Source organism: Canis lupus, chromosome 5, assembly GCF_003254725.2.
Source record: "Canis lupus dingo isolate Sandy chromosome 5, ASM325472v2, whole genome shotgun sequence".
Classification (NCBI taxonomy): Eukaryota; Metazoa; Chordata; class Mammalia; order Carnivora; family Canidae; genus Canis; species Canis lupus.
This window is the reverse complement of record NC_064247.1, coordinates 23,921,560-23,938,187: the sequence shown is the minus strand read 5'-3', so window position 1 is coordinate 23,938,187 and position 16,628 is coordinate 23,921,560. Positions and strand designations below refer to the sequence as shown.

Here is a 16,628-nt window from a genome sequence, read left to right as displayed (position 1 = left end):
ACTCCACCAACTGAGCCTGCCAGGCACCCCAGATCTTTCCATGTTGACGTATAAAGATCCAGTGTGTTTTGTAGAGTGTCTCATGGTATGAATTTACCCATTCCTGGAATAATGAACATTGAAGTCTTTTTATTCTAAAAATGTGCAATGAATATTCTGACGCTCTGTTCTTAAGCATCCTTGAATTTCTTTAGAATACACCAGTACCGTTTTAAAACTTTATTAACTTTTTTTTTTAAATGAATTATCACATGTACATGGGTAAAAAATAAGGTACGAGTCCTAGTAGGCTCTATACTTCCTCACTCTTCAGGAGCAACTCTTTAAATTTCTGTTAGTCTTTTTTTTTGTATTTAGTTTTATATTTTGAAGTGATATTCTTACACTGTGCTTCTTAATTTACCAAATTTAGAAGAACTGCCAAATATTTCCTTTTGTTGGGATCCCTGGGTGGCTCAGTGGTTTGGCGCCTGTCTTTGGCCCAGGGCGCGATCCTGGAGTCCCGGTGATTGAGTCCCACGTTGGGCTCCTGGCATTGAGCCTGCTTCTCCCTCCTCCTGTGTCTCTGCCTCTCTCTCTCTATCACAAATAAATAAATAAATAAATCTTAAAAAAAGATTTCCTTTTGTTATGTCTGTATCATTCTTCTTGTGGTACCCCCAATATTGTTTTTGGTTTTGTTTTGGTTTAGTGCTGAGCCCTTTTCTCTGTTATAGAAATTGATCTGAAATCCAAACAGTAAAATCCACAGATGATTAAAGGTAGTTGTTTTAAGGAGTTGGGAACAGGGTGTCTGGAAACAAATGAAAACTTCTGTAGCCAGATATGTGTACTGCATAATTATTGCTGAGAAATGAGAAAAGGGACTTAGACATCATTAATTCAAATGGAGATGGGAATAGCAAGGAAAGTAAAGTTTCATTTAAATTGGGAAACAAGTTTTATAGTTCACTAGGAGTCATGAGAAGTGGTTTCTTTTAGGTTATTAAATACCAGGGTATTTCATTATTTGTCTGACACAAAGCAATCTGTTCTGTGTCAGATACAAATAATGTTCATATTCAAACACTGTCAAAGGAGAATTGTTTATTATCTCTTGATTCATGCAGTTAATTTAATTTTTTATTATTTTATTTTTTTAAATTTTATTTATTTATTCATGACAGACACAGAGAGACAGAGGAACAGACATAGGTAGAGGGAGAAGCAGGCTCCATGCAGGGAGCCTGATGTGGGACTCGATCCCGGGTCTTCAGCATCAGGCCCTGGGCTGAAGGTGGCACTAAACCACTGAGCCACCTAGGGATCCCCTTGAAACTGATTTTCTAACTTGATGTTCTTTGTATACAGATTTCCCAGCTGTGAATTGGGTTCTTCAGTTTGATTGTCCAGAGGATGCCAACACATACATTCACAGAGCAGGTAGAACGGCCAGGTAGGTGTGCCCACTCGTTTCTTTGCTGTTGCAGTTGAGACATGTACGCTGTTGATAGGGTGCTAAGTGGTTAACATCTTTCTAGGTCGCATTTGGCAATGATTATTGAAGCCTGAGAGTTCTTCCTTTTGTTTCATGTTCCACATTCAGAAACTGATCTTAAGAAAACAGAGATGGGGAAAGTTTCAGTGAAGATGTTCATTTTATTGACTTTTGTAATGGTTAAGAATTGGAAACAACCTAAATAATAATAGGGTTATGAGTAATTATGATTAGCCACAGACGGACTGTTTCTTTGCATTTACCTTGTGCCATTTACTTTCTCATTGTAATTGGATGCATATTTATAACATGGTTGTCAGTGAGACATTGATCCTTGATGATGGCAGAGACACCACCTGTTGGTCTGCATGGTCCAACAGTTACTTCCAATTTTTAAGTTGCAGCTTGAGCTGAATGGTTTCCCAGGGATGGCAGGATCTTTAGACCCAAGATTTATTTTTTAATTTTTTAAATTAAAAAAAAAAAAGATTTTATTTATTTATTAATGAGAGACACACAGAGAGAGAGAGAGGCAGAGACACAGGCAGAGGGAGAAGCAGGCTCCACGTAGGGAGCCTGATGTGGGACTCGATCCTGGGTCTCCAGAATCACACTTGGGGCTGAGAGGCAGCGCTAAACTTCTGGGCCACCGGGGCTGCCCTAGACCTAAGATTTAAACCATCTTGCAAGCAATGACTGCCATTCTCTAGCAGGCTTGCCTTGTGTCCCGTTTAGCAAATAGCCCCAAGTGTCCCCTGTCCCTTGTTTATCTGGTAAATCTCATTGGTGTGCAGTTATTTTAAATTTCTTTGAATCCACAGTTTTTGGATGGCTTTTTTTTTTTTTTTTTAAAGATTTAATTTATTTATGAGAGAGACAGAGGGAGAAGCAGACACCCTGCAGAGAGCCTGATCTGGGACTTGATCCCAGGACCCTGGGATCATGACCTGAGCCAAAGGCAGATGCTCAACCGCTCAGCCACCCAGGTGCCCCGTTTTTTGGATCGCTTTAAAGATTTTTTTTTTTTTTTTTTGGTTGTATCTGGTGAATTTTATATGTTTTGGCTGACATGAAGGTTTCTCAAGTCTTTTAGCAGCCTAGGGAGAAGCAGAGCTCTTCCTTCATTTTTAATTTTCATAACATATTTGATTGCTTAAACATTTTTTGACCGATTTACATTTACTTTGTGGGCCATTAAACATGGGCTATAATCAAAATGTAATCAAACACATTTCTTTTGATCAGTGTGAATAGAGAGACTAGTATAATAGTGAAAAATAAAGCTATTTAAAAATAGGATTTATATGCTACAGGGTGAAAAGTAAGCCTTTGTATTGCAATTAACAATATAATTTGAACAAGCAATGGAGTTAGAAGTGGGTTCTGTATATGGTGTCACTGTGCCTTCAGACACAGTTGGCCGTAGACTGATGACATTTTGATTTTCTTTATTTTTTTTTCCATTTTGATTTCTAATGGGGTATGAGGAAATGGGACCTGAGTGGTAGAACAGATATCTTGCTTTCCATTTTATAGGAAGGTGGGTGGTGTATCGGTGATCTTTGTATTGGGTACACGTTTGGGTTATCTTACATAGTGAGATACTCAGAAGGTGATAAATAGTGGTTGGTGGAATGTTTCATGCTCTTCAGTAAACGTGTAGCATGTATGAATTTGTACATGTACTCACGCACATTTGCATTCTAGATAAAGTGGAATATGACCCTTCACGAACATATAGCTTCAGGGGCACATAGACTTGTTTAGTTATGCCGTTTGGTGTTGACATAGGGCAAGCAGGTATCTTTATGGAACACTTTAATTAATTAATTTTAAGATTTTATTTATTTATTCATGAGAGAGAGAGAAAGAGGCAGAGACACAGGCAGAGGGAGAAGCAGGCTCCTTGCAGGGAGCCTGATGTGGGACTCAATCCTGGGTCTTCAGGACCACGCCCTGGACTGAAGGTGATGCTAAACCACTGAGTCACCCAGGCTGCCCTATAGAACACTTTTAAATAGTATTTTAAAATTATTGTTCCTTTATGAAGATGATTGGATCATCTTATTGCATCAGAAAACAGTTCACCAAAGAGGCGTTATTTCAGGGTGTTTGGTTCCTGAGAGGTTGTTAAAAATTTTATGTAGTTGAACATGCCAGGGTGAACATTAAATTGTTCTAATGACATTGGAGATGAAGAGTAGGTACAGCAACATTATAATTGTGTTTGAAGAGAAAATACTAATTTGAAAAACTATTGTAATGCAACTTCTGCTGTTATTAATTTTTAAGGTACAAGTCTATTTGATCCCTCATAACCAATTAAAAATGTTTTGAATCGGCTCTTTTAGATGAGTAGTTAGTGGAAATGTTTAGGATATGCAATGCTTATTTTTTCTTGAGTTTAATAAAATAGTGAAATAACAGTTTAAAAGTTGCCATTAATGGGCTTACAGATAATTAGAAAGTTTCGTGGGCCATGAGATGGGATAATTGAATTGATAAAGGCTAAATTAAAATTTAAAACTCATTAAAATCTTGTGTTTATGCTGTATTTAAACTGTGTTGCCAGATAGTGTTTAGTTGTGGAATTGAGCTATAATATATGAATAGAGAGAAATGAATTCAGTGCTTTGTATCAAAATAGCTAAGGTTTGAGGAATCTGTTTTTCTTTTCTGTGTTTTAGCTAAGTGAAAGTAGTGATTCTGGTACTTGTCTTGAAGTACTTTGTTTTAATTTATTCACCTGAAATTCTCTTGATCCTTAGTATTGAGAAAAGTTTCATCTTTTTTCCTTAGCCATCCACACCCCTTTTAACAGAATGATCTCATTTAGAGACAAGTGAGGCAAGGAATATGAATATAATTTTATTAAGCTGTATTCTGAGGTGCATTGTATTTAAAAATGATTGTCTTTAGGGCCTGCAGTTCTTGGTACTCATAAAACCAGACTTTTCCATTTCTTTTTTTTTTTTTTTTTAGTTATTTATGATAGTCACACAGAGAGAGAGAGAGAGAGAGAGAGGGGCAGAGACACAGGCAGAGGGAGAAGCAGGCTCCATGCACCGGGAGCCCGACGTGGGATTCGATCCTGGGTCTCCAGGATGGCGCCCTGGCCAAAGGCAGGCACAAAACCGCTGCGCCACCCAGGGATCCCCCCCCCCCTTTTTTTTTTTTTTAAGATTTTATTTATTCATGAGAGACACAGAGAGAGAGGCAGAGACATGGGCAGAGAGAAGCAGGCTCCATGCAGGGACCCCAATGTGGCACTCTATCCTGAGACTCCAGGATTACGTCCTGGGTGGAAGGCAGAGGCTAAACCTCTGAGCCACTCAGGCATCCCAAGGCTTTTCCATTTCTTATGGAAATTTGAAATTTCCATTTCAAATGCCCATTCGAAAACAGCAACAACAAAAAAAATTGGGAATAGAAGGTAGGTATATACTCCTCTTTTAAAAAAAAATTGTTTTTAAATTAGATATTTTTTAAAGTAGGCTCCATGCCTGGTGTGGGGTCCAGTGCAGTGCTTGAATTCACAACCTTGAGATCAAAGACCTGAGCTGAGATCAAGAGTTGGACACTTAACTGACTGAGCCACCCAGGCACCGCACTCTTTTTTTTTTTTTTTTTTAATGCTTTTATTTGGGGAGTACAGGCCTGTGGATGGAGGATGTGAATTATATGTAACTGTAGATAAGGTGAGAGTCAGTGCCTAGCTGGCTCAGTCAATAGAGCATGCCACACTCTTGATCTCAGGTTCATGAGTCCAAGTCCAATGTTGGGCCTAGTACTTACTTAAAAAAAATGAGTTCATATATGTGTAACTATTGTTTTTTTCCAGAGTCAAGGTAAAACAATTTCCTCAGAAGTGGTATTTCTCCTGAGCCTTACTTTACTGATCTCAGACTGTGTGATGTAGATAGCAGAAGGTGGTTCCACTGGGGGGCAGCAGAGGCCAATTCTTTGCATCACACACCGGCAGCAGTTTAGATCAACAGCAAAGATGAAGATGCAAAGTAGTTAAAATTTCTACTGTGACAACTTTGAAGAGTTTATGGTTTGTGGAAAATACTGGTACTTTATGGAATAGATAAGGAAGATAATTTTTTTAAAGTGCCCTTTATTGTTTTGTAAATTGAAATAAAGTGAAAAGACAATTTCTGTGAGCCTTCATTTACTGAAGGTTACTCTGAATATCTTAGGTATCAGATGGGAGCAATCTTTGCTAGTGAAAATTCTTGTTGCTTTAATTCCTTTAGGTTAGATTTATGAAGATCCTGTCTTCAGCCTGCTGCTTCTTGGTAGATAATGGTTCTTTACACGGCCTTCTTCCTTGGTCTAGTTGCTATTTAGAATTGAAAGTTTTTTTTTGTTTTTTTGTTTTGTTTTTGTTTTTTTTAAAGGGCAAAACCAGTTTTTTATTTTGCATCAGGAAGCATTGAACTGGGATACAGCAGGGCCAGGACAGCTACAGAGGTAGATAAGTAGGCTGATATTTTTTTAGGAGTCGTTGAGTTCCGTGAGTTCCAGGGCTTCTTCATTGCTCTCCTGCTGTCTGTTCTCAACACAGCAGGCAGAGTGATCCTTTTAAACACAAGTCAGATCATGTCAGTGCTCTGATAGCTTCCTCTTCCCTCAGAATAAAAGCCAATAACTTGATATTATTCAATCTCCTCTAGCCTTCCTTTCAATTCCCCTATGTACCATGCTGTACACTGGTGGAGTGGTTTTGTTCATGCCGAGCATATTCCTCCCTGCACCCCCCCCCCCAATCATGATCCTTTTATATTACTGTTTCTTTTGCTGGAATGGTTTTTCCTCAAGGATCTGCATGGCTATATTTCTTAACCTGGCTATCTTAACCCTGCTCCAGCCACTCCTCCTCACTTCACTCTGTACTTTCTTTTTTCCATAGCACTTAATGCTTTCAAATATACTAAGCATTTCTTTATTACATTGTTTCTCTTTCTCTTCACCAGAATGTAAGTTACATAAAGGCAAGGAAATATGTCTACTTAATTGATATACCCCGAGTGCTTAGAACCCAGATTTTGCACAGAGTTGGCAGTTTAGATAACACAATTACTTTCTCAAATCAGACTCATGAATTAGAGCTTACCTAAAATTAATTAATCCACTGCAGTATAACAAATTACCCCACAATGTAGTGTCTAAAACAAGAACTGTATATTATCTCACAGTTTCCCTGAATCAGGAATCTAGGTGCGGCTCATTTGATTCCTCTGGCTGCTCATCTGGATCCTTACAAGTCTGTGGTCAAGGTGTCACAGGGTACTTGAAGGTTCAACTGGGGTGGATCCTGTTCTAAGCTTGTTCACCCTGCTTGTTGGCAGGTGCCTCTCTGGTCCTTCCACATGGCTTTTCTTTTTGTGGGGCTTTTTATAACATAGCACCTGGCCTCATCAGAGAGAGTAAGCGTAAGGGGGAAGCAGCAGTGTCTTGTGACCTAGATTTGGAACTCAAACTCCATCTTACTTGGGGTAGCCTAGTGATTACAGAAATCAGCCTTACTCAGTGTGGGGAAGACCACAAAGGTGTGAATGCCAGAAGGCCCAGCTCTTTGGGAGTTGTTTTAGTAGCTGTCTACCACTCCTAATAGCAAGCTTTCCTAGTAATTTCAAGGGTAAGGGAAGGTAATTAATGACAAGGAATATGTGAGGCAGGAAGAGGTCTGCCTCTTCCATAGCTCCACAGGGCCATTCTCGACACCTCAGGGCAGGCTCTGACCCAGCTTGACCTCGTGGTCACTGAGCCATACATGCCCTTTATCACTTCCATAGATGGGCTATTGGTGTACTCAGTTACATGCTGCTTATAGAGACCTCTTCCTTGCATCCACAGACTTTAAATGAACTCGGTACATCCTGTTATTAACATCTCCTAGATGAGGGCTCACATGTGAGCATATGCCAAGTTTGTTTCCCAGAAGGCCTGTCATTAGTATATTTATGAGGAGATTTGACTGCATCACTTTTTCATTTTCAGCCAGAGGCGCCTCTTCCCTAAGAGAATGAACAGGTTGTAGCTTAGACATTTACTTTCTAACACTCAAATATCTGTTGAGTGAACAAATGCAAGAACTCATTTAGTCTTCATGTAAGCCTTATGAGAGAGGAAACAATTTCTTAGGGATTATGCGGTAAACTGTATCTAAGATCCCTCTGGAAATACCAGGGCAGGGATTTGTATTTGGGTCTTTCTGACTCTACAACTCCTCTTCTTGCCTGTGTGCCCCAGACCAGATGTTTTCATTTGGTGAAATGTAGTGGCTGCGGCTCCCAGGTGGGGCTTCCAGAAGGTTTGAAAGCCAGGTGCTGGGAGAAGGAAGGTAGATATTTTTATTTAAACTTGCTGCTGTTTGTGATCTTGAAGATAAACTAAAAATAAATTTATTTTCCTTCTTTATTTGGATTACGAAGGACAGATATCCCATGGTAGATCAACACTATCCTTAAAAGTCAAGAAATTTAGATTTGGATCTGACTCTGTCACCTGATGGCTTTGGACCCTTTGACCAGTTCTTAATCTCTTTAAGCTTTAATATCTTCTCTTGTAAGATGGAGTTAATGATCTCTTTCAGTAGTTTCCAGAAAGTATAATTTCAGGTAGTATAATTTTTAGGCAGTACTTTTATGTATGTTTTCTTCCTGCTTTTAATGTATTAAAACTTAGTTTAGACTCTTTTTAAATTCTGGGAACAGAGTTGATAGACTGTAAGGACGTCTACCTTTTCTCTGTGAGCTCCCTAAATCCTTGTTCTTAATCAGTGTGTTAGAAGCTTTCCATACAACCCACCGTAACCAACTTGGTTTCTTCCCAATTATTGTGAGCTTTGTCTGTCAAACTGCTATGGTGTACCTGTTTCCAAGTCCTTACACTGCACCTGGCTCTATTTTTCCCAGAATATTTTACAGTCTGTCCTTTTCTCTTACATCTAGTGTAGAGTCTTTAGCTATTCTGTGAGTCAGAGATCACCCTTTTCCTGGAATAAGCTCTCCTTTGTGCCATATTGTGCAGGAGGAACAGAGCAGTTGGAGTCTGGTTCCTCTGGCCATCTGCGTGCGTTCTGCATGGCTGACTGCACTGTTGTCTTCAGTGGCGAGGCGCTCATGGGGCTGCTTACCCCAGGAAAGACTACGGTGTAGGGAGGATAGAAGGAGATGCAGAGAGGGGGCAGAAAGAAGGCTGTGGGATAGCAGTGTGCCCAACAGTTGTCTCTGTTTATCCACCTCCTGATCCTACTTCTGTGAACAATGACTAGTATTTAAGAATCACGGGTATAGAACTTGAGGCTCTGAAGGGACCTGGATCATCTCCTTCAAACTATTTATAAAGGAGTGCAATATATGGTGATAAAGGGACTCATTATTCCAAGGTTATAAAGATAATGAATAGTACAGCTGGGGCTTGAATTCAGTTCTTTTGACTCTAAATCCAGTGTTCTATCTGCTTACACAACTTCGGGTGGTTTGTTTATATCTGTCACTCACCAAATATTTAGTGAGCAGCTCTTAGGTACAAATGTATGGTAGGTAGGAAACATGTATTCATATATGTCCTCAAATTTCTGGTTGAGATAAGGAAGTACCCTGATGTTGATAGTACTAAGATGTGTTCAGTAAAGTGAGAATGACACAAAAGATGGAGATTTTGAAAGCATATATATTTTTGTTTTCTACTTCATATTTGTGTTTTGTTATAAAAATAGTGTTTGTTTACTGTATAGATTATAGACATTGGCAGAACATACCACCCGCATCTTACTACCTAGAAAAGTTCTCATATATATTTTTAGAATTACAAGAAGTGGCATGTTTGGGTGGTTCAGTTGGTTAAATGTCTACCTTTGGCTCAGGTCATTATCCCAGGGTCCTGGATCAAGCCCCATACTGGGCTCCGCACTCAGCGGGGAGCCTGCTTCTCCCTCTACTTTCCCCACTGCTTGTGTTCTCTTTCTCCCTCATGCTCACTCTCTAAATAAAATATTCCAAAAAAATTACAAAAGGACTTATTCTGAAACAGACTCTCTTATGGTCTGATCTGTAATTTGAAGAACCAGGCTAGGAGATCTGGCAGTCATGAACACTGCCAGATCTTGTTACAGTAGTAGTTGGAGGTCTGAATGGGCAAAGTTTAAGGGACATTTAAGGTCTCAGCTAGAATGGAGTTTGTATGTTGGGAAATAGGCATTGGAGTAGTTGAGGACTAGTGGTTATTGGGTAGAAGGCAAATTACTGCCAGAAAGGCAAGGCTTTTTCCTCCTTCGGTCCAGAGTTTGTTTCGAGGTTATTTCAGTGGAAGAATTACCACTGGGACCCAGAAGTCCGTGGTCTGGGTCTCCCAAGTTTAGTTAGAAATGCTCGTGAGCTGTAGGATGTGGAGTTAAGTTTCTGGGTGTTAGAGAATCATGATCAGCCTATTAAGGATCTTTCTTTCTGGAAAGAATCCTGGAGAGCTGAAAAAGGTAATGAACTGGAAGTTTAAAGCCTCTGATATATAATAATTAGCTAGTGGTTTTTGTTTTTGTTCCATATTTCTGGATTTATATATATATATTTTTTATAACTTCTTGGTCTTTCCAGAAATTTATTTTCTCTACCAATTGCTATAAAAAACTGGCAAATTAATGTAAAATGAATTTTCTCCTAAATTCTAAAGGCTACATAAATGTAACATGGTGTTACTACTGATGGTGCAAGTGAGATTTTTTTGTGTGTGTGTGTTTCATATGCAGGGCTTTTTATTTGGTGCCTGGAATGTTTCTTACAATAACCTGTCTAAAATGGAGTTCCAAGATGTAGATCTTGTGAAGAATGTTTATTTCTCTTTATACAAATACCAAACTTCAGCCCTTGAATACTGCTTTTGAAATATAATAAAAAGCTAGATCATGGGTTATAGGCTATCCTTATAAGCATTTGAAAAAAAAAAGAAATGTGGTTCTGCCTTCTTTTTAGATGTGTTTTTTATTTTTGAAATGAAAGCTTACTGGAAATTTTTGGGTATTGTATGTGGAAGATAGTTTGTGCTTTATGCTGTTTCAGGGAAAAAAATGTGTATGATGTTAAGTAGGTAATGTGGCCAGTGATGGTTTTTTTGATAAATGTTTGCCTGGTGGGATTCAACTTTGGACATTTTTTCCATTTTCCTTTGGGAATTCTGTTCTTTTAGATTTCAGGGTTGCACTCTGTTTTAACCTTGTGCAGATCTGTCTTTTAGCTATTACAGTTGTAAAAGGTTTGGATATGGCCCTTGTGTGACTTGAATCTGATCCATTCTTCCAGATTGTCCTAGGTTGCATGAATGGGTAGACAAGATAGATGTAGTGATTAGGCTTATGATTCCTGTTTTGGACTCTGTCTGAAGATCTGAGGACTTCAACGGGTGCTGTTTTGATACCTTAGAGATTTCTCTTTACTCCTTTACTGGCTTCAGAAGTTGAGATGGCTCTCAGACACCTTCTCTGCTCTGGGTGTCACTTCACTACTTCCTAAACTAGCGATTTCTGCCTTCACAGATGGTTTAGTCCAACACTGTGTAGGGAGAATGCTTTAAATTCATATATCTTCATAGTAAATGATGATGAAACATTTGAATCATAATAGTTGGTGTTGAAATACAGCAAGGAAGGTATTTGGCATTAGTTTCTCATTTATGAAACAGTAAAAGGAATAAATGTATGTTCCACTTTTTTCCTTTCTCTCCCTGTTCGATACACATGCATTTAGAAACCCTAGAAAAAGCTAATAAGCATGAAGAAGATGAAACTATCCACTGGACTCAATCAAATGCTGCCTTTTCTCCCTGGTAAACTTGACTCTCCCCTAATGTCTGACTAATTTGTACTTTTTTAGGTCTCTGCTCTTAGATGTCATTTGCTCAGGGCAATTTTCTTGACTCCTAGACAGCATTCAGTAGGGCTGTCTGTTACATCTTTAAAGCTTCCAGTATGCCTACTGTAACACTCACACCACTTTATTGTTAGTTACTGGTTTTAGTGTCTGTTCCTGATTGTCTATAAGCTCTGTGACAGCCAGAACTATGTCTGTTGTAGTGCCTGGCATTTAGTGGCCCCCTAAAAATGTTTTTCAATTTATAAATTTAAGAGAACTTTTAAAGCACTTTTAATAGGATTTATTTCATACTTTTCTGTGTGTGTACACAAATATACGTACAAGTATTTCTGTTAAAGATATTACACTGGAATTTCACCTTGTGTGTACAAGGGGAGTTTTGAAATCAACATGAGGTAAAAATTGCTCTTCTGTCTTTTAATACCTACAGTAAGTCAACATAGTCAGTTTTTCCCTCCAGTGTTCAATGATAAAATTGTACTTACATACAGTGGTATGCTATCTCTCTATACACTGGCAGCCATTGTCCTCCAAAACCAGACTCTGATGTACCTTTCTGGCAGTCTTTTCTGGTGTCCACTTAGTTGCACTGGCTTCCGTTGGATTTCTTCTATCTTTAGTTAGCTAAGTTTGCCTTGTATTTTTCTGGTTTCTATTCCTTTGTTCATGCTATGCTCCCCCTTTGAAGACCTTAGTTTTTCCCTTTTTGTATTTACTTTCAAGATCCTCCCCAGATTCATCTGCTCTGACAGATGTGTGTTTCTCTGGCCAACCCTGAGTGGTCTCTTTCCACTTCATGGCATTTATTGCCCCTGGTCATCCTTTTACATTTAGTAATGTACCATCTTGGGGAATGTTCTCTTGGATCTCTGGCTTTTGTGTGTGTTTGTGTTTTCTAGTCAGCTAGATTATTAGATCACTGAAAGACAGGGATACTCTTTTATTTCTTTGTGTTCTTCATAGTTTATGCCTGGCACAATGTTTCTCCATAAATAATGTATTTAACTATAAAAATTTGCTCCTCCTATTATAGCATGAATCCTGAACAGAGTGCTTTGATGAGAATACTTTTTCTTTTGTTTCTTAAAAAAAAAAATTCTACAAACACCCAATTCCATTTTGGCTTACTGCTTGCACACAAGTTGTTGACACAATTTTTCATTTGAGCAGAGATTTGTTTCTTAAAACTGATGCCACTAAACAATTTTGCTCCCAAGGTATAAAATCCCCAGAAAGATGATTTGATTCCCTTAATGTATTGGGTACCATGTTTCTTAAATTAGTAATTGTATTATAATTCTCTTGTGGCTTGAATGGGGAATTATCTTTTTGCTATAAGTAGAGAGCTATTTAAGAAATTCTTTTTAGCGGTGCCTAGGTGGCTTATTTGATTAAGCCTTCACCTCTTGATTTTGGCTCAGGTTATGATCTCAGTCGTGAGATTAAGCCCTGTATCAGGCTCTGTGCTGGACATGAGCTTCCTGAAGATTCTCCCTCTTCGTCTGCTTTTCTCCCCCTAAAAAAAAAAAGAAAGAAAAATTCTTTTTAATTGATTTGTTTCTTAGGATCTGACTCTCCTCCTGTGGTATAGTTTAAAAGTCACTCAGAATTAGAACTGGTGGTGAAATTTTGAAAAAGATGCTCAGAGCCTTAGTTTTCTGTTACAGAAGTTAAAAAAATGGTATTCCTAATATTTACTAATTAAGTGAAGTTACTTCTGTGTTACCTATTCATCAGAGTGTTAAAATGTAAAATGAAGATTGCAATGATGTGGAAGAAATTTCTTGTTTTTTTAGGTACAAAGAGGATGGTGAAGCCTTATTAATTTTGCTTCCCTCAGAAGAAAAAGGGATGGTGCAGCAACTTCTCCAGAAGAAAGTGCCCGTGAAGGAAATCAAGTAGGAGCTGCTGCTGGGTGTCTTGATGTTATTGTTAGGAGAATAGAGAGACAATTATTATGCTGAGTATGGACACTTAATTCCCTCCTTCCTCTTCTGCTGTCTGGTTTGACTTTTTTGTTTGCTTGTTTTTTTTTTTTTTTTTGTTTTTTTGTTTTGTTTTTTTTAACAAGTTTTTGGAGAAAATAAGATGAAACAGAGAACTTGTTACTTTCAGCAGGCATTGGTGGATAAGATTTGTAGGGTTGTGTGTCCATTTTGGAGGACTGTGCTGTCCTTTGAAGACACTTAAATTGTCGGCAGAATTAGGATCAAAGTTTCACCTGTGCTGGGGTCCTTGAAACACTGGCTTTACTTGGAGGGTGTTTAGATTGGGGCAGTGGGCTGGAGGGGTTGGGTAAGAGTTTGATGGAACAATGCTGTGAGCTCTTAATTGCTGAGGCCCAGTGAAAATTTTCTACCTTTTGAATCTTTGATTTTTTATGTGATTTTATAATTAAAAGAGAGTAAAGAATACCTCATCCATCCCCTCCTACCACCATCTTGGCTTTACAGGAGTTGAGTGGTTCACTCTAAACTTAGGGAAACAAGTGGGATTTCTTTTGTGAGACGTAGACTCCTGTAAGAAATTCATTGTTTCCTGTATCCTCCCTTGTGGAGTTAAGTAATGATCCCATCATGTTGAGCCTAATTCCCAGATAATGAAAGCATTATTTATATCTTTGGGTACTTGTTTATTATTTGAAATTAGTTTTATGGTATTTGACTGAAAATGGAGGTACTTACAAAAATGACGTTAGAATAGATTTATTCTCTTTCATGGACAGTAGATCTCCCATGAGAAGGCTACTTTCTAACTTTATGGATGTAAGAAATAACCAGTGATAATTGAATGTTAACCTTAGTATCTTTCACTCAGCCTGAGGCATCTAGAGAAGATTCCTGATCTTGATCTCCATCCCACCCCCTCCCTGCCCCGCCCTGCATTATGCCTAATATGTGATAGTCAAATTTATGTCTAGAGTAATTTCAGTCTACTCTGGTGATGAGAAATAATGTTACAGATTTAAAAATATTGAGAAAAATAGGAAAATGCTGTATGCTATCTTCAGTTTCTAAAATTGAGATGTCCTAGTTTAACCTTTATTTTTTTGTTACAAAGAATCAACCCAGAAAAACTTATTGACGTGCAGAAAAAATTGGAATCATTTTTAGCACAAGATAAAGATTTAAAAGAAAGAGCTCAAAGGGTAAGTTGTTGGAGTGGACCATTTATGAAAGTTAAAATTCATTGTTTTCTGTTACTTTTAGGTTTCATTATTATGCTTCAGATAGTCAAGTAGTGCAATTTGCAGATAATTTTAGCAGATTCTTTAACTTTTAAAAAGACTATATATTTCTTAGAGTAACCTGGGAAACTGTCATTCAGCTCTGTGCTTCTTCAGCAAACTTACATAATTTCTTATATGAGGTTAAATTTCTAGAGAGCATAGCACTTCTACTAAATTGCCTTTTAGGAATGAAGTTTTAATCTATAAATAGTACTTAATGTTCCTAAATTACTTTTTTGACTTAGAAATCCTTTTGATTAGCAAATACAAAGAATTCTCACTTTTCCTTAAACTTACTTTTTAATTCTTAGAGTGCCCTGTGCCTCCTAACCTGCTTTAGGAAAGGAATAAGGAAAATAATTTTGTGTTGTGCTTACAGCTACCCAGTCTTTAAATTGGATGAATATTTGAGTCCGGGTCATAAAGCTCACTCTTTTCACCATACTTTTAAGTACATTGATTATGAGATCTACATACGATCTCCATCTCTGTATCTCCCCAAATGTATCAGCAGTGAGTTAAGAGAGTCAGGATTCAGAGTCAGGATTTCAGCAGATACATGAAGCGAGGGGAAGGAAATAAAAGATGTGGAAAGAGCATCCTAAGTAGATAAGGAGTCTGAGCAGAAAAACGATCCATAGTAAGGCTTTTATGTTATGGTTTGGAAACTGGATATTCTCGGGAAGGAAGTTTTATTTAAAGAGCAGATCTTACATTTCTTTTTAAAAATTAACTTATGTTATATTTTATCAAGTTAGCCTCACTGTGCTTAAAATAACACAAGTGATGAAAGCTAAAATTTGAATGCTTGCTTGGTGTTAAGCACTTAGTCATGACATGACTCTGCTACATGGCAATTTGATGTGTGTTCTTAACTTCATCTTCCCAACAGCCCATGAGGGAGGGGATATTGATGTGGTTTTATACAGGAGTAAATAGTAGATTGAGAAAATTATAGATTGTCCAGGGTCACATAAGCTCTTAAGTAGCAGGCCCAAGACTGAAATCCTTGTGTGACTTTCTTCAGGACTTCCATCAGGAGAAATATAAGACAACCAAATATTGAACTGTGCAAAGTTGAATTCTAGAAGCTCACTTCACCTAAAATCTAATGAAAAGGACCTTTAAAGGCAAAAAATTTTTCTTAATTTTTGGACTTGCAAACATCTATGTGTATATTTTGTTTAAGAGACATACATTAAGTTAGGAGTTAAACCTTTTAACGGTTTTATTTTTTTATTTTTTTAAATTTTTATTTATTTATGATAGTCACACACAGAGAGAAAGAGAGAGGCAGAGACACAGGCAGAGGGAGAAGCAGGCTGCATGCACTGGAGCCCGACGCGGGATTCGATCCCGGGTCCTCAGGATCGCGCCCTGGGCTAAAGGCAGGCGCCAAACCGCTGCGCCACCCAGGGATCCCTTTTTAATGGTTTTAGAAATAGTATGCACATTTAAAAATATACATGAATTCTGAAATGTCGTGACTTGCATACTTAAGAGGCCATTCAGTTATGAATCAGGAAATAAGGAACATTGGAAGGATGTTTCACTGGTTTGTGCATACAACAAATGAGGCTTCCAGAACAAAGATTATAGAATGCACATTGAAATAAATGATGTGATTTATTGGGTGTCACGCATGGTTTAACAGAATGGCTAACTGTGTGCCAGCAGCACCAAGCTATCTAGTTTCATAGAAGTGATTTTCTAGCCTTTGATTATAATATGGATAGAACAAAAATGATAGGCTACATAAGGGGTGATTATTTTTTTTATTTTAATTTTTTTTGTGAACAATTGTAGGGGAAAAAATAAAATTATCCTTGAACTGTAGCCATTCATTGTTTTTCATGCCTATGGAGATAGGGAAAATAGTTTGAAGAGAGGATTAGTGTAAAGTTAGAGCAAATGTGAAGTTCAGGGAATATAGAAATGGGAGTTAAGTATACTTTACAAAAATTAATTTTAAAATAATGCTTCCTTAGATGTGTTTCATCATCTTTGATTATGGCTGACAAATAATCAGGATCATATTTACTTTTTT

At 37.9% G+C, this 16,628-nt stretch overlaps 1 protein-coding gene across 3 annotated transcripts in view; it reads left to right on the top strand.

Moving 5' to 3' along the window:
• DDX10 (DEAD-box helicase 10) overlaps positions 1 to 16,628 on the top strand; it is a 253,004-nt gene that overhangs the window by 27,575 nt on the left and 208,801 nt on the right. For all 3 annotated transcript variants that reach the window (XM_025465622.3, XM_025465620.3, XM_025465621.3), the window contains 3 exons: positions 1,351 to 1,435; positions 13,149 to 13,250; positions 14,413 to 14,500. In XM_025465622.3, the coding sequence (XP_025321407.1) occupies positions 1,351 to 1,435; positions 13,149 to 13,250; positions 14,413 to 14,500 (275 nt within the window). The remainder of the gene's footprint in view (positions 1 to 1,350; positions 1,436 to 13,148; positions 13,251 to 14,412; positions 14,501 to 16,628) is intronic.